The sequence below is a fragment of the Centroberyx affinis genome, unplaced genomic scaffold (genome assembly GCF_046629955.1).
Source record: "Centroberyx affinis isolate AG114_WGS23_722 - 3 ecotype Tasmania unplaced genomic scaffold, CSIRO-AGI_Caff_v1 ptg002773l_1, whole genome shotgun sequence".
NCBI classification, from domain to species: Eukaryota; Metazoa; Chordata; class Actinopteri; order Beryciformes; family Berycidae; genus Centroberyx; species Centroberyx affinis.
This window is the reverse complement of record NW_027280931.1, coordinates 23,001-43,642: the sequence shown is the minus strand read 5'-3', so window position 1 is coordinate 43,642 and position 20,642 is coordinate 23,001. Positions and strand designations below refer to the sequence as shown.

At 41.6% G+C, this 20,642-nt stretch overlaps 3 protein-coding genes across 21 annotated transcripts; 2 read left to right on the top strand and 1 right to left on the bottom strand.

Annotated features, from left to right (window-relative positions):
• Nucleotides 1-18: 18 nt before the first annotated feature.
• On the bottom strand, nt 19-6,941 carry anp32b (acidic (leucine-rich) nuclear phosphoprotein 32 family, member B). Of its 18 annotated transcripts, XM_071535859.1 has the most exons (8): nt 6,239-6,936; nt 3,710-3,859; nt 3,493-3,615; nt 2,724-2,916; nt 2,303-2,409; nt 2,123-2,171; nt 642-647; nt 19-450 (listed from the first exon to the last, which is right to left on the bottom strand). In XM_071535859.1, the coding sequence occupies exons 1-8, from the start codon at nt 6,290-6,292 to the stop codon at nt 371-373; spliced, it is 762 nt and encodes a 253-aa protein (XP_071391960.1). In that variant the 5' UTR covers nt 6,293-6,936; the 3' UTR covers nt 19-370. The 18 variants fall into 18 exon arrangements, with proteins under 18 accessions (XP_071391960.1, XP_071391961.1, XP_071391962.1 ...); XM_071535860.1 differs by lacking the exon at nt 642-647 and having other exon boundaries at nt 19-447; nt 2,123-2,186; nt 2,285-2,407; nt 2,746-2,916; nt 6,239-6,941; XM_071535861.1 differs by lacking the exon at nt 642-647 and having other exon boundaries at nt 19-447; nt 2,123-2,189; nt 2,303-2,407; nt 2,761-2,916; nt 6,239-6,941.
• An 857-nt stretch (nt 6,942-7,798) lies between these two features.
• hemgn (hemogen) lies at nt 7,799-11,866 on the top strand. 2 transcript variants are annotated; one of them, XM_071535864.1, is made up of 5 exons: nt 7,799-7,924; nt 9,377-9,448; nt 10,022-10,112; nt 10,570-11,198; nt 11,392-11,866. In XM_071535864.1, the coding sequence occupies exons 2-5, from the start codon at nt 9,385-9,387 to the stop codon at nt 11,502-11,504; spliced, it is 897 nt and encodes a 298-aa protein (XP_071391965.1). In that variant the 5' UTR covers nt 7,799-7,924; nt 9,377-9,384; the 3' UTR covers nt 11,505-11,866. The 2 variants fall into 2 exon arrangements, with proteins under 2 accessions (XP_071391965.1, XP_071391966.1); XM_071535865.1 differs by lacking the exon at nt 7,799-7,924 and having other exon boundaries at nt 9,261-9,448; nt 10,022-10,100.
• A 384-nt stretch (nt 11,867-12,250) lies between these two features.
• trmo (tRNA methyltransferase O) lies at nt 12,251-17,514 on the top strand. The gene is made up of 6 exons (XM_071535837.1): nt 12,251-12,415; nt 12,513-12,655; nt 14,445-14,619; nt 15,427-15,584; nt 15,913-16,548; nt 17,048-17,514. Exons 1-6 carry the CDS (start codon nt 12,327-12,329, stop codon nt 17,281-17,283), a joined length of 1,437 nt encoding a protein of 478 aa, XP_071391938.1. The 5' UTR covers nt 12,251-12,326; the 3' UTR covers nt 17,284-17,514.
• Nucleotides 17,515-20,642: the final 3,128 nt, after the last annotated feature.

Genomic DNA, 20,642 nt, shown 5'->3' with positions numbered 1-20,642 from the left:
AGATACCAGTCCCAAAGTCCTCACGCGGGAATACATAAAGAGGGATCGACAGTGAAATTGTGGAATGCTGAGTGGTGGGCTGCCTGAGAACCTTGGGGCGGTGGGCTGGGTGAGGTTCGGGGGGCGTGGGGGTGGCTCTCGGTTCCATGGGGGAAGGAGGGGCAGCTCCACTCGGCCCACCCGTCCGGTACAGTCTTGCCCCGTAAAAGAGCTCAGAGCTGGGGGGGGGGGGGAGACGTGGAGTAGAAAGGGCGGTGTGAGTTGAACGAGGGTGGGTGTTCAGGTTTTTGTGGGGCTGGGGGGAGGGAGGGAGGGAGGGAGGGAGGGAAGGGGTTGGTAACTCGGTAGGCTCTCGTTTTCAGTTTTGCTCTTAATCGTCGTCTTCGTCGTCCTCGTCCTCGTCTTCATCCTCCGGATCTCGCTTTCTCTTCTCACCTTTGCCAGCTTCTGCTTCTGCAGGGGGAAAAGGAGAAGGGTGTCATGTCTGTGTGAGGGGGAGAAGCTTGGAAAAGACCCAAAGACTTCTAACAAATCCAAACAAAGGAAATTAAAGAGTCGTTTCACACTTTTCAAAATTTCTTGTTGCACTGACTGGTACATTCACCAGGACATGAAGCAGTATGGGGGATTACACACTAAACCAGTGGCTCACAATTAGGTTCCAGGGACGCCCGGAGGTCCTGTAGTGGGGTCTCAGGGTGGGATGGGGGTGCTTAAAAATGTCTACTTTGATCACCGATTTTCTCTCCCTACTGTTATCTCCTGAATTTCAGGATATAGGACAGTACCCCCCTCCCCCCATTTATTTTCAAGTTTCATGTTTGTTTGTTTTTTTCCATTTGTTTACTTGCTTTTGTCTAATGATTAACGTTCTCATATCATGTTTTAAATTGTAACTGTTCTTTTATTATGTCTATTATGTTTTTTTTTTGTTTGTTTTTTTATTCGCTGTATTATCAATGATCAGTAATGTGTGACCACTAAGGGGAGCCACTTGACAAGCCCCATTGGACTTTTTGGGCTTTCCTGTACACTCCACATTCTGTAGTGTGATTTCTTAGAATTATATTTGCATGTTATGTGCAAATAAAATACAATTAAAAAAACTAAAAAGGACAGTCTCTCTACTAAGCCACCCAATTACTACCAACACCAACTTCCTTAACATTTATTTTTGTATACATCTCCATGTATATAAATCTACAGAGATAAAACACAATGGCTTTTGGAGAAAATCTGAATGCAACAGCAGTGTGTGTTATTCATTGAATTGCCATACATTTGTTCTTTGAGTCTCAGGCCTAGGCAATACTAGATGACATGTCACACATACTACACAATGAATTCAACCTCCTCCCATCAGGTAGGCCCTTTCTGATTCCCCAGTGCAGGACAAACAGCAGGAAAAATATCTTTGTACCAGAAGCAATAAGAATTGTGAGTTTTCCAACACTGGACAATTTTAAACTATTATTTCAGCTATATGCATTTGACCTCTGCCCGCATTCTACACTTAAATAGCATAATATGCACATACCCTATGTGCATATTATGCACATACCCCATACAACTGTTAATCTGGTACAGTCCTGTCTTTTTGTTATGCGATATATCTATTCTGTTTGTTTTTAATGATTGTTTGTACTTTTAACTGTGTCCTTTAAAATTGCCCCATGTGGGATAAATAAGGTTGAATTGAATTGAAGGTGTTGGTTCTTATCTGACCATTTTACATGATGGGAGGGAGCCCATCCAGATGTGTCAAGACTTGTGCCATTAAAAACACACAAAAAAAAACAACACCACCACATATAAAGCAATTGATAGGGCCACACTGGACCAGCTCATACAAGACAGACAATCTGTGCCCACTATCCATCTGCCCCATAATTTGTTCATCCTGGCTAAATTCACTCATTTTTTTTAATTCTTCAGGAGAGACAAACTGGAGTTGGATGTCAAGGTAAAAAAAGATATGCAATGAGTCCTCAGCAGTAAAAGATCGAGCATGGGTCGAACACAGGACATTGTGGGTGCATGGTGTGCACCTAAACCACTGAGCCACCAGGACACTCAAGCAAGAAAAGATTTTTGAATTAAATCTGAAAGAGATGGTACTTACCATCTTCATCTTCATCCTCATCTTCATCATCATCATCAACTTCACCATCCTGACCAAAGTCTTCCTCCTTGGTAAACAAAATGAGATCAGTTAAAATCACCAGAAACGATGCCTGACCTCCAAACCTGGAAGAAACCATTTGAACCAAACAATCCAAACAACCTCGTCTTCTCCGCTGACCTCCTCGTCATCCTCTTCTCCTTCTACCTCCTCTTCATCTTCATCCTCATCCTCTTCCTCGTCAAAGTCCTCCTCCTCTCCGTCCTCATCCTCCTCCTCCTCTCCCTCTGCAATACAAAGTCAAAACCAGTCTGTCAGGTTGGAAGCATAATGAAGCTGAAGTTCCACAGATATACATTTTCACATACAGCGACAGAATAAATGAAGCCAAAGTAAATGTACAGCCAGAGACCATGCTGAGTTTAAACTGTATTCTCATATTGTTTAAGCAGCACAGTATTCTTATACTCTATTTAACATGACAAACGGGTTCACTGCATCCATAAGTAAATAATTCCAGATATCTTGGACCAAAAACCAAAAACCAAATCCCCATGGAGGACCTGTATCTACTCTGAGATATTGAAAAAAACCCTCTTACCTTCATCGTCTTCGTCATCTACACCATCTCCGTCTACCTCTCCATCAGAGTCGGAGGCTTCCCTGTCCTCCATGTCATAACCGTCCAGGTAGGTGAGCTGGGGCAGCAGCTTGAACACGCTCTCCCTGTAGTCATTCAGGTTTGTCACTTCACAGTTGAACAGGTCCAAACTCTTCAGGTTGTCCAGCTTTTTCTGTTGAGCAAAATGCAGAGGTGCACTGATGAGAAACTGGTTCTGCATCTTGCCCTTTTTGGCTGTGGATGTGTGCATACTGCGAACACCCTCGTATTTACAAGAATATGCAGCTAGCTCAGTAACGCTTCCTGTAGATTTTTTTTTTCTAGATGTATGGGGCTTTTGATTCGGAGGGACTCTCCTGGGCCCTTTACAGGATCGGTTCCAGTGTGTGTTGCAGTTTAAGAATAGCTTGTTTGGATATTTAAAACACAATATATGAACAACTGCACTGAAATTGCAAATGTAGTTGTTAGTTTTTGGCGTGGGGTAAGCAATAAAGCCAGCCAATTAATTTTAACTGCATTTACATTATTCTAGCTGTGGGGTGGGATTTTCCAGCTGTGTGGGCCACAAAACTTTAGCCAAGTATTCTAAACATTTATGATTGTAATAATCCCATTGCATTAAAAGAGATAAAATAGCAAAAGCACAACTTCTGCACCAGGTAAGAGTCAGTATGAACATTTTGTAGACATGCGGTGTGGCAAGTGTTGCTTTCAAATGGCTTGTAACAAATTTGGGAACACATACCAATGGTTCCAACGTGCTGATGTCTTTCAATTTGTTGCCACTCAGGTTTAGATGTGTGAGGTTGGGTAGTTTCTCTGCTAAAACATCAAGGCCGCCACTGATTCTGTTGTCGCTCAGCTCCAGCTGAAATAAAGTAGGAGGAAATATTACACTTCCAGTTGGCACTCATCGTAATTCAACCAGCCCACGGAGGCATGAAAGTGAGAAATCATTTTACCTTTTTAAGTTTTCCTAGTTTAGGCAGGTTGGAGACTGAGATTAAGCCAACATTTATCAAACTGAGGAACTCCAGGTTGACAAACTCAGCTGTGAGGCCTTCGATTTTTCCTTCATTTGATCGGCAATTGTCAAGAACAAGTTCTCGTACCTGAAGAAAAAAAAAATAATACATACATCAAAGATTAATTTCCACTGTTTTATGCTTTCTTTGAAACTATGCATAAACTCAAAATGTACTCTGAAACAAACCAAACCCTTAGTATTACTATATTAACATTTTACAAACTTCCTTTTTTGAAGTCCTTACACAACAATCTTATCTCTATAAACAGAAAATGCAAGTTTAAGCTAAGCTTTAGTGTGAAGACATGCTGGCCAACAACATAGGGCATTTGATGGGGGTGGTTGTTACTCAACAGAATTTCCCTTCACTGTCTGTAAAATCATTAAAGCCACTTTTCAGATGCTACAAAAATATTAGAACAACACGTTTGAAGGCGGAGTTAGTTTCAGTCAAACAACCCGTCATTTAACACTGGTTGCGCAATTCAGTGTTGGACAAAACGTTGCAAAAAGTTACTGTCAAACGTCAAAGATCACGATTTCTCAAGTAAAACATCGAAAAGGCTATTGTGTTTCCATCTGAAAGAGTTTGTGTCGTAGTGTATGTAATTTGTCCGGACACGACAGTTATTCTGCTTCTTTGAAACGAGGAAGAACACGCTGTAGCTTCCCATGGCCTGCTGATGCAGTCACTAATGACAAATGCAATGATTTTTGTTAGCTAGCTCGCTACAGGCTAGCCATTGCCCCTTTTAAACGCTGCCGTGCAGTAGAGGAGCAGCAAGAGAGGTCTGTCTGCCCGCCATTAGCCAACCCAACAGCAACGGAAAGGATTGCGAATATACCCTTAGTAAAGATTTTTTTTATTTTTTGGTAAAATCATCTTTCATGGGGGAAGTGGAATATACCTTGTCGTCGAGCGAACGACCGATATTGACAGTTTGTTACATGGTACAACATCGTTTTGAGGTCGAAGTGGCGAAGGAAATATATTGAGAACGGAAATTTAGTAAAAACAAAGATGGAGACAGTTCCTTTCTCCCAGAGCTTCAAAGACGACAGAATGACAACATGGCGATTCCTGAGATACAGTATGCAGTTCTCTGAACACTTCGATAGGAAAATGCTATTTACAGATAGTAATGTCGTAATTTAGACATCACTTTAAAATTAATTTTCAAAGATAATAATTTGTAGTATTCCCTGCATGAGTGAAGAAACGCCGACCGTCGAGTTTTTGGCTGCCCACGCATCGAGCGCGGTGCGCCGGGTCTCCGTGTCATTCAAGCAGGCTGGCTTATTATATGAAGCCTTTGGCCAACAAGTCGATTCGTCTTAAATTGCAAACAATGTTAAGTTTAGCTTTTGACGACATGTAGCGGGAGAGGAAAATGTAATATCTAGCGTTTTAAGTTTACTACGCGATGTATTTTGTTTTCTTTGACCATTGTAGCGAAGGGGGTAATATGGCGGGAACAAAAATACTAGCAGACTGCTGTCTGAATGATTTGCACTCAAAACAATCACTTGGTTATTAGACTTGAAGAGATAAGTATGCGATATTTTACACGTTTATAAATGCCAGAATATGAAAGGCTAACGTGTACTGTGCAGGGGTGTAGGCTACATATTTCACGGAATGAGTCTACTGCACACTCCCTCTTTACAACTTGTGTTGATTGAAGCAGGCTAAACATATAAACAATCACGACATTACTGGATGAAGCATTGCCTTTTGTATGCGTGGAAATATCACCCTGCTAAGAGTTACAGTGGCTTACTAATTGGTCAAGATGTGGATGACTTGAACCAAGTGACTATTTTTTGTTGGCGTAGCTGAATCAAGGTATTTGAAATTACTCTGAAGAAATTTAGACCTCACTCGTGACTGAGAATGATCAGTTTACATGTCATAAAATCTCAATTTTAACATGAACGCTGAAGAGTTTTTAAAGTGCATTTGTAATAAAGGCGCCCCATTTTAGCAGTTATGCTAGCCCCAAACATGGCTTCCAAGGTCTATATAAAATAAACCAGTCAGTGAACGCCAAACGCGCCGTGGAAAGCAATTTTCCTATTATACCAATGTAAAGAGAAGTTTACAAATTGTGCCACAACGTTGGAGTCGAGCTGAATCGTGTGTGCACCATCGACCAAGGAGGCTGCGAAACGGTTAAAACACTGCAATAATGCCAGCAAGCTGAAGAATCGCCTTTTCAAAGTAACGATTGAATATAGCTTTTCTCGTCTTGTTGCCCCTTCACGCCCAACCCAGAACAGTATAAAGGATTAAGCTTGTTATGCTAGTATTTTCCGCCCTAATAATAAATGAGAAACATAACCTAAAGCCCATGTGGTCACCATTACGTTAGCCACACAGGTCACTCAGAAAGCAAAAAAGTAGCAAGCTAGCTAGCAAGGCTAGCCAGAAAACTAAGGGTTGGTTTTAAAAAGCACGACTCACATCAGACGGTGTCCTGTTTCTTAGCTCCAAGTGGATCCTCTTTTTCATGTCCATCTCGCCCTATGAAAGTTTAACTTTTCTCTCTTGGGTTTTGGTGGGATCTTCAGTCCAAAGGCAGAGAGATGCCCTAATGGAGGGAGAATATGGGACTGTATAATGAACTGAGCCAAACGCTAAGTTAGTCGGGGAGAGGAGAAACCATGGAGGGAAACGGGACTGAAACAAAATATATGCTCAATAGCGCCATCTCTGTCCAGAAACGCCCATCGCCTAAAAAAAAGGCATTGCAGTCACAAAACATGACGCTGCCCCGAAACAGTGCTATGGTGCAATTTATTTCTGCAAGGAAAGTGCTATATAATGTTGAATGAAAATTGTAGACGTCTGTCTGTCTAGTCAGTTTGATTATATTGACGAGTGCAATTTATGCACTTTTACACATTATTCAAATTGTACAAAATAGCATTAAGCCAATTAGAATTTGATAAAGTAGGTCATATATTTAACTTTGTTGATATGTCTGCCTAAATAAAGTTTATAATAGCTTAGAAGCATGCCCATGTCTAATATATTTTATTTGTTATTGATTCATGGTTGAGGCATAATTAAGGCAGACATCAGAAATCACACAACCCTGTTTTGAATATGACTATAACACTACCTGTTGATTATCTTATCCCATCCTATTTTGTCTAATGCACAATTTTAATTGTAACCCAGTGAACAGTGAATTTGTAATCCTTGTGTGTGTGAAATGTGATCAATAAACCCTCCATAATGGATCATTTGTTTTGTACTCTCTTTATTAGTTCATAAACGTCTCATCCCCCGCTCCCCCCCCCCCCCCCCCCTCGTTTTAGACAGATCGTTAGAGCAGAGGGGGTGTATTTGGTTTGCCGTGAAGAGAGCATTGTATATGCACATGGTGGGTACCCCCCTCCCGCCCCTCCATTACTTCCTGCTTAGACCCAAGATCCCTCAAGCAGAAGTAGCCCTCTGTGCCTCCCTCCCTAGCCTATACCACAAAAACACCATCAAGTACGAGTAAGAGTTTTTAAAAGAATTGCAACCATGAGTCAGCAATATATCAAAGTAATGTTGGAGATGTCAGCTAAATTCTGACCTAATTTGTTAGGATAGGTATTATCTTTAATGATGCCTAGAGATACCTTGCCCTGATGTTTGATTCAGTGTTAAATATGCAGTGACTTAGGACCCTGTGCCGTGCACGGCAAAACAAATGAGGAAATGTGGATCTAACATATGCTTAGGTATCTTATTAATCAACACAGACTATTTCAAACAGTCTGTCTTTGACCTTGCATGTGTTAAAATTGTAGCCTATTGTACATGAAACTGTTTTGAGATCAGTCTTTGGTAGTTGAGAGAATGTACCAGAAGAGGGCACTGTAATATCTACTTTGACATCCTTCAAACTCCTGAGTTTTATTGTGCAACAGCAGGGGAGTGTATGGGTGACAACGTCTCTACATTTGGCTGTAACAGTTCATGCTGATTATGATCATTGCCTTAGAAAGATGAGCATACTTTGGAGGGGGCACATTCTTGTGTCTGTTGGAGTATTATCAGCTGAGGAGTTCACTGTGTTCACTCTGTTCAGCCCTTTGACAAGTCGGATCTCAACACTGATACTGCAAATACTGGTGATCATCTAAATTTTTCAAGGTAGCTTGAATTTGTGTCTGTGTTTCCACTCTTTAAATGCTATAAGTATTTTTTGTGTAAATTGAATTCATGTAGCATGGTGTCTCCCTTCTCCAATAGAGTTCATCCCAGTGAGTCCCACAGAGGGAGGGTATAATACTTTGCACTGTATGCCCTCGCAAGATGAGGTTAGGAATTGATATTTCACCCAGAACAAAATTTGAGAAGCAGGGCATGCTCCTAGGGTTGTTACGTTTGTGAACTTCAGAATTCACTTGATAAATACGTACTACAGCTGACATATGAAATAGACAGTTTAGAATAAGCTCATCATGTTCATACTATAATTTTAGAAATTGTGTGTGTGTTGGGGGGGAGGGGGCAATGAATATGTAAGTATAGGCTACTGAAAACTGAATTGCAAGAAGCTCCTATAATACACAAGTGAGTGAATTTAACCAGGGGCTGTCCACATTTCCCCACCAGTATGGGAGGCAGTCGGCAGTTGAGTGTTATTTACTCTGTTAGGCAGCTGCTCTCTGTGAGTGGCTCAAACACAGACATTAGGCCTCAATGTGCTGTGAGAAGATTGAGAACACGCCCCAAATTGAGCAGCTCCTCATCTATGAGATAAGATGTGTATGCCCCTACTCTACTGCCGAAGACACGATTTCATGCTTGTTTTCATGGCATCTAATGGTTTTGCCACATAGTAATCTTCCCATCATAGTAATGCACAAAGAGAAAAAGAAATAATTTTAGAGGATGAATCAAAGCACTTAAGATGTTTTGAATGTGTTTACAGTATGCAGAAGTGATTATTATTATTGTGTGTGCAGAAAGGAACATATACATCTTTGAAATGTAGCTGTTTCTGTCCATAACCTCACTTTGTACCGTATAAACCCTCCCACAATAGACAATATAGACATTGAATAATTGCCCAAAAGTAAGTCAAAGCCAACCATTCCCATTGCTAAGCACCAGCGGCACACAACCTTTTATTTTTACTGGCAGCTGCTTGCTTTTCTGAGACTCACATCAGTAAAGCAAACCCAGCTTGAACCTGCTCAAACACACACATTCACACACAAGAAAAAAGTTATATTTCTCAGGTAAATTAGGACAGCAGTTCATATACATGACTTTTGCTTTACTTTTGGGTGACAATCTAGAAAGCAAGTCTATATGTATTCCCCCCATTACCACAAACTTACACATTTTATCGCCTAACACACACTACCCACACACAAGTCAATGCACCCTAATGCAGTCTGTCAGTCTGTCAGTACTGTGCCAACTCCTCCGCCTTTACAAATATGATAAGAGCAAAGCTGCAAGAACTCTCCCAGCACTATGGTAATGGTTAACCAGATAATTCTTTTAGGGGTGGGAATTGAAAACAGTCAGAACTTATTCCATCTACATGTCTGTGCTTTCCCGCTCTCAATGAGTTGAATTCATTCATACCAGGACTCAGAATGGAGGAGACGTTGCAAACAGAGAAACCAGAGTTGGAATACAAAAACCCAGATGACAACCAAGGTAACTTTGGACTTTTCCTTGCTCGATTTTAAATCAAGTATTTGATTAATTTTACACACTGTGAAGTTTAATATGCCAATGAAAAGTACAGTAAGAGTCTAGTTGTGCATTTGCAGGCTGTTTGCTATCTACTGTAAGCTAAGATCTACAGATATTGTATGCTTACTCTTACTTCTAGTGTCTTTTATCTAAGCTGAGACATGGGAATCTTTTAATCAACTTCTAAGCTGTATTACTACTAATGAGAGACAAGTGGAGCATTTAGCCTATCTGTGGTAATGTATTGTAAAACCTAGTGTGAGCTATACATCTCATCTGTCATCCTACTCCAGTGTTTTGTTGGCAGACACAGCTTCTATAAAACCAGTCTTTATATGCCATCAATCACTCACAGTATCCAGGGGTGTGTAAATGCAAAGCTTGTGAAATCATCATGCCATGACATTAAATGCTTTCCTGAACCAGTGGTTGTTAATAATGATGCATTTCACTCAAGAACTTAAGAGTACAGAATTATGTGTATCTTTGCTTCTGCAGTTATTGGTCTGGTTTCTCTGGATTGCTGTTTTATAGGTGGGATCCGTCGCCGGCTACGGGACAGGGATCTCCTCAGGAAGAGAAAGGCCGAAGCAGAGGAGAAGGAAACTAACCAGTGGGTTTATGGGTAAATTTATAGAAGAGGCCAGCAAATGTTAGGACAGTGAACTGCATTTACAGTCAAGCACATTTGGGATAACTGTTCACTACATTCAAATAGTTCATCTAATGGCTTTATTGTTAAGTGATTAGATGACAGTGTAATGTAACAATAAATTATTGTTCTGATGCAATGGAGAGTAAAAATAGTAGTTTTAGTAACATGGTGTGCATTATAGCACACTGTACTTTATAGTGAGTGGTGAAAACATTCATTATCAGCAGTCTGGTTGCTTATCACTCCCCTGGTTTATATTGAATATGGAGCAACAGGAAGCCAAAGGTTGCTGTGGAGTTTCTAACTATTGACTCCCCCGATCCAGGTCAAGGACTTTGCACTATTAGCTTTGAAAAAAAAACATAACACAAAGAGCTGTATCAATGTCCACTGTTGAGGTTGATTACATTTCATTGTACTCTGTTAGGGAGGAGAGCAGGAGGAAAAGACCGAGAGGCGACGAGAAGAGCAGCACGGGGAAGAGAGGGAGGCCAAGGAAGACTGAGCCCAGGCCCGAGGTTCCTGTTGCTCAAGAGGAGCCGGTGCTGGTTCTTGAAGCTCCAGGGGTAGCGGTGGTGCCTGAAACTGCGGACGTCATCCCGCCTCAAACAGTATCCTCTCTGATCCCCTTACTTGCTGTGGGTCGCGACCCTCTGGAATCGCAACTGGCATATATCCCCGCTGCCCCTGCTCCTCTGCCTGTCCTTACCCCTACTATAACACCTTCCCCCGTTCCTGCTCCCGCTCCAGCTACCCCGGCCCCGGCCCTTGTTTCAGTCTCAGTTCCTGTTCCAGATCCTGCTCCGACTCAAACTCTTGACCAAGCTGCAGCCCCCGCCCCAGATGCTGCTCCAGCCCCGGCCCCGGCCCTGTCTCAAGTCCCTGTTCCAGCTCCAGCTCCTGCTCCTGCTCCTGCCCTTTCTTCAGCTACTTTCCAGGTAGAGAGCCTTTACACAGAGCTGCAGGGCAGGGAGGCCCTTGACCAGGTCCTGATTGAAGACTTGGGCCCCGATGAGGAAGACATCTCTCCATCTCAAGACAAAAGTGCTGATCAAGGTATTAGGAGGGTTGACTGAGGGAGGAGATAGACTGCCATTATAGCCAATACCTACAGCCTGAATAGTGTGGAAACAGAAAACATAAAGATCTGAGACATTGCTTGGTTACAGAGTTAATTAATGACAGTAGGTGTTTTATCCGAATGTGCATTTGTCTGACCTATTAACTATGTCCTGTCTGTCTTTTGTAGATTTGACTGAGGAGCCATCTCTCAACATGCCAGAACAAAATAAAATATTCTCAATTCCAACCTTTGACCCTCCGCCTCCTCCACAAGAATATCTCCCAGGAAATAAATTCTAACATACACTTTTCAGATACTGCTTCTGTTCAGAACGTGATGCAAGCCGAACTGCATCCTTATTGGTTAGATTTTTGCATCTGAGTGTTATTTTGGTGAGCGCAGTTTAGTATGCAGCCTGTTAGTTGATGAGAGCAAACATGTGGAGCGTATGCATTGCTTCTTTGGAAAATGTATGAATTCAAACCAAACCTGTATACTTATTTATTCGAAGTTGTTGCTTTATTGAAGCACATGAATTCTATTTTGTTCCATGTATTTTGCATTAAGTATACAGCAATTTGTGCCTGCTTCTATTTAAAAGTAAATTGTAAAACAATCATCGGTAACTATGTATTTGTAATTGAGGATTTATTTTGTCGAATTTTATAAAGTTGTTTTTCATCTAATAAAAAAAACTGCTTTTTGCATCTTTAACTGTCGTCGTTATCATCATTGTTATCATCATCATCAGCCACACATCCAGCAAATGTGAAGCTCATGGCTACCCTCTGCTGTCTGCACATTTAATAAACGGTGCAACCTCATCGGTGAAATACAACATGCATGCGCAATTCATGGTAGCTGTTATTAGTGCTTTTCCAAATACATTTACATTACAAGATACAATAAAACATATACGTGACAAATTGTGATAAATAGCTACACTGCTCAGAAGCTGGGCACTCGGACACTAAGTTGTCACGTGAAACATCACTGGTTGGCCAACAAGAAATGACATGTGCTTCCGCATTGAGAGAATCCCACGTGTTTGTTTCTATTCTAGCAGCTAAACGCGAACTTGTCAGGACTGCTGTAGATTTTGGGAGCTATTTGCCGGTGAGATGTGTCCCCTGTGTGGCAGCTGTGGCGAGCACGTCAATAAACTAAACCAGCAAGTCTCTGTGATGCGAAAAGAAATCAAGAACCTCAGGTACGTTTGCATCATCTCATGTAGTCAACTGGTGGTGCCATGTACCGAGAGAATCACATTCATAACAGCTTCATATCGGTGCTTTTCTACGCTGCAGGCAGATGTTGGACAGTGCAGTTAGATCTCATCGCAAACACATGACATCCCTCCAGTCGGCTGTGGCACACATTGGACACTGTGGACTTGATAAAGGCCGACAGCCACTGCCACCTCTATCGGCACAGGATGCATTAGAACAAGGTAAGACCATGGAAGTATTGCACAGACAAGGGTAAGACATTAGCAGCAGTGTGAAGCCAGCCAGAATACAAAAAAAAAAGACAGGACTTTCTTCCGGTCAAAATTTTCAAAATAAAACCCTTATGGATGATGAAAATACTGTATCTGTACAAATTGTGTGGTAAAAGTTTTCTTTGTGATTGTTTGGCAGTAACACACGCACACACAAACACTTACACACACACACACACACACACACCTCTATAGTGGACCATTTCATTGGTGGCTTATTCTATCTGAACTGGCAGTGGGTAGGCTACTGTAGGCCCCATTGTACAGTATTTGGACTTTCTGTAGACGGTAGACATCCACATTTCCTGGTAGGTATTTTGGGTTTAAGTCAACAAGTATAAGTTGTTTAGCCTTAATTACCCATTTAGCAGGTGGTCCTTCATACAGTGCAATATAATACAGTATAATAAAATACAATATTTTAATCTCAGTCTGTCAAGGTTTCTGTCTTTGTATTTCCACTTGTGTAATTTATTTTTAAATGTTGTACGATTTCTAAAATAACAATATAAACATTTGATGACAAAAAAACAACAACAATATTTTACAGCTTTTGATTATATACAGTAATTTACAGCTTTTTATTGTGATATGATTTTTGTTATTTAAATTTACTCCTTATTTGTAAGTATCAAAGTTTACGCTTTTATTCTGAAGGCAAACTCGCCTAACCTGTGGTTTTATTCTATCTCTGAGTGGCTTGAGCCACTTGGCATTAACATGCATCCTGAGCTGACTCAGTTGAGTGATGAATAGTGGAACTGTGACATGTGGAGGCTCAAACGTGAAGAGGTGTTTACTGTCAATATTAAAGGACGTTACAGTTTTTCCACAATTGTTTACACACCAACAATGCAGCTTGTGACACAGTGACAAAAACCTGACACTCATGTACGAAACCCTTAAACCAGTTCTGCAAAGTGGTACAAAGTGTATCTTGAAATTCCAATGGGCGAGGAGTTTTTGTTCTAAAAGGCAGAGTACAGGCCAGGAGTCAGTTTTGACCTTTTTTTGTTGTTGTTTTGATCAACAACCTCATCAAACCCCACGGATATAGAGCATATTGGGTATTGCCCCTTTTTAAGTGATCTTTTGTCACATGCTTTATATCCCAAACTTACTTCTAGGGTTGTAAAACTCTGGGAAATTGATCCAAAGTTGCAGAAAGTTTGCATATTTGCAGAACAATGACATTGTGTGTATTGAAAAATGAAAATGCATTCCATACTAAATCCTTATAGGCAATGCTTTTCTAAAATGTGAAAATTCTATAAGTGTTCAGCTGATTATAGCTGATTACTTTTTAAATGTTTTTCAATTTGTCAATGAATGTTCACATAGACATTCCAACATAAATTTCATTATTTCACCATTTTATCATCTGCTCTGTCATTTGATTCTGCTTAAAAACCCTCTAATTTTGTGGAATGACATATTTTCTCAAACAACTTTACATTTGATCAAATTAGTTTTGCTCCTTCATTTAATTTTTTAGTCCACAATTTAGAGCATGTCTACCCAAAGACAGTAGAAATATTTATTCATCAAATGTAGGTTATTTAAGGCAAGATGAACAATACATCAGTATTTTCTCATTTCTTTGTTATATGAAATTTTGACTTTTATTATTTTAAAAAATTTGTAAAATACTGGAAGTTAGATTATTCTCTCAACACTTATCACTTACCAATTCCTCTTCAGTGTATGTAATAATCTTGTTAATTGTGTGACATTACAGGAAACATCCAGACGGTCCCGATTGGCTACATTAGTTCCTGTTTCTCGGTGAAGAATGGGACGCCCAGGCAGCCCACCATTTGTGGCCCCTCCAGGGCAACACTGCGCATCCAGCAGAGTGTCTTCAACAACCCTGAGCACGCTCTGGTGGGCCTTGAACACTACTCCCACGTCTGGTAGGTCACACATCTGCTGTATGTTCATACTGTACCTCAGTATACCTTACTCAGTCCAAATTTCAGCCGTGCTTTTCTCAGCACGACTGACCACCATGGTATTTTGACCACCATTTTTGGTGGTCAAAATACCACCAAAAATGGTTACTTGTGGCAGTTTTACTGAAAGGTTGTCAGGCAATCTTCTTCAGTTTGCCATCTTTATTTGAAACGACTCACAAAGGACAATATTGGGATGATCAGCTTATTGAAGTGCTGTGATCAGATTTGTGTTAAATTTCAGACAGTGGTCAAAATTGCCAGGTAATGCAACATTTGAAGTGAAATGTAATTTCAACATTAAGGAGCAACACATACAGTGGTTATGTAAAGTGTACACAATATCCTTTATAATGTTCTAGTTTATTGCCTACGGACCTAAAATGAAACCTGTTACATCAGACTTTTCTACTAATCATTTGGATATGGTAACCAGCAAAATCAAGAAAAAAACAAAAGCCTACTCATTTCTGACAATGTATTAAAAAATGGAAAACTTAAGACCTTAGTTGCATACGTGTACACACTTTTCAATTAATAGTTAGTAGAACTCCTTTGTTTCTGATAAAAACAGCAGTCTGTTTGGATAAGTCCCTACCAACTTAGCATCTGGATTTAGGGTTGAAGACTTTTCTCACATTCTCCTTTGCAGAAGTGTTCAAGCTTACTCAAATTTCAAGGGACTCTCCTGTGCACAGTCCCAGAGTTTGGGCATCCACTGTATGTTGTATGTCATCAATGTTTCTTTTCTCTGTTTGGTTCCTACAGGATCATCTTCCTCTTTCACAGAAATGGGCACCTGAGTTACAAAGCCAAAGTGAAGCCTCCTAGACTGAACGGTCAGAGGGTTGGTGTGTACTCCACACGCAGTCCGCACAGACCCAATGCCTTGGGCCTAACTCTGGCTAAGCTGGATAGAATTGTAGGTGAGTATCATCAGCAGTCTTGAAAGTAGAAAATATGTGCATGTGTGTGTTCATGCTTGTGACAGGTTTGGCAGAATGTACAAATCAAAACTAAACTCTGAATGCTTCACTAAATGGATGTTCAGACGAAACACTATTAGTCTTTCTGCTTGCAATTAAATTAGATGTACTGCCACTCTAATTGGTTCTGCTGTCACATTTAACCTAAAAAACGGCAACAACAGAATTGACTCTGCTTGATGGAAAGTGCCTGGTGAGGTTTGGGACTGGATACTAACTAATGTGCTGTGCTTTAGTAAACCATCACATTCCTAACTTCATTTTCCAGGTGATACAGTCCATCTGTCAGACATTGACATGATCGCTGGCACCCCAGTCCTGGACATCAAACCCTACATCCCTGAATATGACTCCCCCCACACTAGGGTGGGCATGGACTTAGAGCTTCCTGAATCGGACGCAGACCGACCCAATGTAGCTGCAGTGTCATTGAACCAGGTGACAAATACCTTAAACCTTGATAAAGACTCAGGACCAGATGCTCAGTTGAACTTAAAGGGTGAAAGAAATGACAGCCATCGCAACGATGACCCGGAGAGTCTCCTCTCCAGAGACAAATCCCAAGCTGATATTCCAGGCACAGATGATGCCTTATGCTCCAGTTCTCCCAATGTCAATACTCATCCTTCACTCCCCAAAGATGTCCGCGATGTGTTGGAGGAGGTCAAGGCTTTTGTGACACAAGGTGAACTTTCCCAGCTGAGCTCTGAGGGAAAGTGCCAAGTTTCAGACTCGCCTATAACCAAGCTACCAGAGTCGATGGTGGACCGCCCTTGCTATGGGGAGGAGGCCTACAGTACCATTGCTGGCTGGATCAGGGAGCCCCCTGTTGCCAGTCTGGAGGTTCGCTTCACCCCCCATGCTGAGAGGGAATTAGCAGAATTCCTGCCCCCACACGCTCCAGGTAAGCCAGTTCAGTGGCTCTTCCAAAGTATTAGGAGAGCCCTACTGTCCCCTAGAGCAGTGATTCTCAACCTTTTTCACATCAAGGACCCCTAATTTAGTACACATTAGGGCCACAGACCCCCATTAGATGAGATTTTGTCTCTCTGACCCAAATCTGAGAATATTTTTATTGTTGGATATGATTTTGTCCAGAATTCTATGACTAGGTAGAGCGATAACAGTGAAACTATGATCAAAATAGTCATTCTTCTGCATTTTCTAATTGTATTAACTTCTTGTAAACAAATTAATGGTGAAGTTTAACAAGTCATCAATTTACTGTGGACCCCCTGACCCCTGGTGGTCCCTGGACCCCAGGTTGAGAACCACTGACCTAGAGGAAAGGGAGCTGTTGTGCTTTTCTCCACAAGAGGGCGCCATTGTGACAGAGATGCTAATGTAAACAAATTCATAGCAAAGCAAAATGCTGTCACTGAACATATTCTGTTGTCATACAGGACCTGCTGGAAGTGACAGACCCAGGTTCAAGTTTCTGCGTGGTGCAGAGGAGGCTGCGGCCGCTGTCAGAGGGGTGCTGTCAGCTGACCCGCGGTCAGTGTACAGGAGGACGCGCTGCGGAGACAAACTCTTCTTCTTCACCCTGGACACGGCTGACATCACCTGCTGGTTTGGACAGGGCTTTGCTGAGGTGCTGCGGGTCCGGCCTGTGGAGCACCGCTCGGCCTCGCTGTGAAAAACCCCTGCACTAAAAGCTCTGGAGCTGAAGAGTCTCGCTTTCCATGTGTTCGGAGAAACAAAACGGAGCCCATCACATGCTCCTGACCTAAATTATATTTCCCTATCATTTCCCTACTTACAAATGTGTATTTGAGACTGATGATTGATCATTTGGACTCCCTAAAAATCACACAGCCACTACACAAGAGATAAATGAAACTGTATGACAAGCAGGCAAATAAAAGATTTTTGGAAATACAGAATAGTTGGTTTTCTTTTTGAGTCTTCATTTTATGTACATGTTTCCTGACAGAATGCTATAATAGTGCAGAAATGTAGATTACGATAGTTTTGTTTGCTTCTATCTCTTGAACCAGTACACAAAAGTCTATGAGTAGAACTACTTTTTAGAGTGACCTGTCATGCTGAGTAAAGTTTCTTCTTACTTCAAATAACTTGCCTAGTTACCCCAGGCATCTTTATGATGGAGAAAATTAACGCACTCTATGCCAGATGTATAGTTAAAGGAAGAGTTCTCCTTGGTGAAGGTGTGTTCTCTACCATTTGTATCCAGGTAGCTGGCTGGGTGTCTACAACATTTTCTCTCACAATATGTTTTAAAAGTATTTTTATCCATCGCTTCCAATTCTCTGTGCTTTGTCTTAATTTGCAGTGAGTGAATTTCCCTCTATCCAGAGTGAAAATAAGTTGAATGATCAACTTCTCATTGTTGCATGAGTGGAACTTTTTGTGCCTTGCTTTAATTTACTACTGGTACCACTCCCCATACCAACAGCAACAGCAACAGCAAATCACTCTACAGCCAAAGCTTTATAGTAGTGTGTGTGTGAGAGAGAGAGAGAGAGAGAGAGAGAGAGAGAGTGAGAGGGGGACGGAGAAAGGAGGGAGGATTCATAAGTAAACTGTTGTTAGAGACAGGCTGTCAAACTGAATTGTGCTTTGGACGTGGAAGAGAAGAAACCTTCACAACCAGCCTTTGAATTTCTTTTAAAGCGATGGATCTACATGAAGCTATACTGCAGGCTGATTTCCAGAGGATTAGAGATTTGATTGAGTCTGGGGCTGCTGTCAACTCCAGGGACAAGGAACAGAGGACTCCCCTGATACTCTGCTGCCTCCATGATGGGGAGTCCTGGGCTCTGGGCGTGGGCCGCATGCTGCTTGTTCACGGGGCCAGTGTAGGGTTGTGTGACAGTCGGGGCCGGACTGCTCTGATCTACGCAGTCCTGTATGAGCGCTTTGGACTGACCAAGCTGTTCCTCCAAGCCCTGGATTTTAACTTGAATCATATGGATAAATATGGCCACACTGCATTATATTATGCCACTTATAATGGCAGTAGATCTATCTATGATCTGGTGCTCCAAACTGTGAAGAAATACCATTTGAAAATGCCTGTATTTCCAGCCACAGCTGGTAGCTGCTTTGGAAGTCATGATGAACAAGGTCATGATCGACATCAGAGGGCAGTCAACCAAAACATCAGAGATTGTTCCTCTAACAGTAAGGTCAAAGAGCATCCTTGTGCACAGCCACAAAGTTTACCTCCATTGTTTAGGAGGAATTTGCCCTACCAGCCTCTTCCTTCAAATTTATGGGCAAAGAGGGAGAACTTGTACAAAAGACTGAGGCCACTGAAAAAAAAACCTGAGACAAAAACAGACTTGAATAGAGATCAAAGAACGGGAACATGGGAGAAGAAACAAGGAGGTGCTGGTGCAATTCCTTCTCTTCCAGAAGACTGGAAACTGGACATGAGGAGCCTGATGGAGGCCCTGCAGGACCAGATCAGCCCCTCATAACGGTCCCCAGCTCAGCCCCGTCCTCCCACCGTCCAGCCCCGCAGGAGAGCATTTCGCCTGGGACCCAGCCCCAACATGAACGTCCTGCTCCGTCAGTGCAGACAGACAGGGAGGAGGATGTCCTTAGATGCTGCCGGTGACCAGCTCCTGACAGAAAGGAAACCTGTGGGTGTGCTCAGGCGACGTTGCAGTGTGGCGGTGATACCTCTGATCAGGCTGGGTGGGCACAGTCAGAGGGACGGTGCTGCAAAGATGGAAGCTAAAGGTCGAGGGGAAATGAAGAGCGGAGGAGGAGAGGGTCACTCCCAGAGTGCTGCTAAAGATCCAAGAGATTGAAAAGAAAACTAAAAATGTCAACTTGTTTGTGAATTCTAATGACTTAATTTCAGATAGTATTATTTTAGTATTTGTTCTTGGGCTTTGCTGATTAGTGGTGATAGTGAAAATTGTTGCAGTTTTAGTTTTGACAACTTAATTCCTAATAAAAAACAAAATTCAATCCATTAGCCGACTACTGTGTATTAAAATTTGATGATTTGATAAAAATTATAGACAGTTTGTAATAGATACTTGACTGATTTGACAAACTCTAAATCTAATCTAAAGGATGGCTATAAATAGGCTGGTATATATTTTTTGGAGAAGATGGACTAATTTGTGATATTCATTTTGAATATTAGGAAGGCAACAGCAAATACAGTTTTATGGCTGTCTTTATTGACATAGAAGAAGCATGTGAGCCACTGTGGAAAGAAGGTTTATTACTAAAACTACATGGGGATAGTGTTAAAGGAAGAATATACAATTGGATAAGGGACTTGCCTGTATAATTAGATGTGGTACAGGCAAAGGCCTTGAGGAGCTGCCCGTGCTTCTTCGATCCCAGCTTTGCCTATAAAAACTATGGAAATCCCTTTGAGAATGAGAGGAGAGAACCTGGGCTTGAAGGTTACTGGTTCAAAATACTTTCTTTTTGTTTATGAGCATTCTGCAAAGAGTTTGATTAATGATTGATGGGAATTTATAAAAAAGAAATGGGAAGAGTACTTTTATACTAATGACAATATTGCAGGTGTGCTAAATGTACTAAATGTACTAAATGATCATTTGAGAAGTGTTTGGTGGTCCTACAGTCACATATAGCCTACTGATGGATCCCAAGACAGAGAGTAGGGTTTGTTATATGTGTGGAGGAGAGTTTACACAGAGAAGCAGTTGTTTTCCTGATGGTGTCTCGGTCTTAACATGAGGTCAGTGCAATATGATAGGGTTTGTGGTGGATTGAAGACATGAAACCTCATCAGGCAGTCATCTGTTCAGACTCAGCTGCTGCTCTAATTGGAAGGTGATTCTAGTGCCCAGCCAGACCCTGTTTTGGAGGTATTGATTACAATGTACAGAGTGAACCAAAAAGGTTGTAGGCTTATTGTGGCTTCCTGACACGTAGGAATCAAAGACAACGAGTTAGCTAGTCTAAAGAGTGCTTTGAGGAGAGACGTAATTGATATAGAGGTTCCTATGGGGAAGATGGGATGGAGAAGCATTATTAAAA

Excerpts from the sequence above, each read along its gene's own strand:
- anp32b (XM_071535846.1), bottom strand. The coding sequence starts at position 6,292 with ATGGACATGAAAAAGAGGATCCACTTGGAGCTAAGAAACAGGACACCG. Across the intron at positions 2,408-2,715 it reads AAGACGATGAAGGTAAGAGG|GGAGAGGAGGAGGAGGATGA; the intron begins GTTTTTTTCAAT and ends TGTATTGCAGAG. Across the intron at positions 2,187-2,284 it reads AGGTCAGCGGAGAAGACGAG|GAAGACTTTGGTCAGGATGG; the intron begins GTTGTTTGGATT and ends TTTACCAAGGAG.
- hemgn (XM_071535864.1), top strand. The coding sequence starts at position 9,385 with ATGGAGGAGACGTTGCAAACAGAGAAACCAGAGTTGGAATACAAAAAC. Across the intron at positions 10,113-10,569 it reads ACTAACCAGTGGGTTTATGG|GGAGGAGAGCAGGAGGAAAA; the intron begins GTAAATTTATAG and ends GTACTCTGTTAG. Across the intron at positions 11,199-11,391 it reads AGACAAAAGTGCTGATCAAG|ATTTGACTGAGGAGCCATCT; the intron begins GTATTAGGAGGG and ends TGTCTTTTGTAG.
- trmo (XM_071535837.1), top strand. The coding sequence starts at position 12,327 with ATGTGTCCCCTGTGTGGCAGCTGTGGCGAGCACGTCAATAAACTAAAC. Across the intron at positions 12,416-12,512 it reads AAAGAAATCAAGAACCTCAG|GCAGATGTTGGACAGTGCAG; the intron begins GTACGTTTGCAT and ends TCTACGCTGCAG. Across the intron at positions 15,585-15,912 it reads TAAGCTGGATAGAATTGTAG|GTGATACAGTCCATCTGTCA; the intron begins GTGAGTATCATC and ends TTCATTTTCCAG.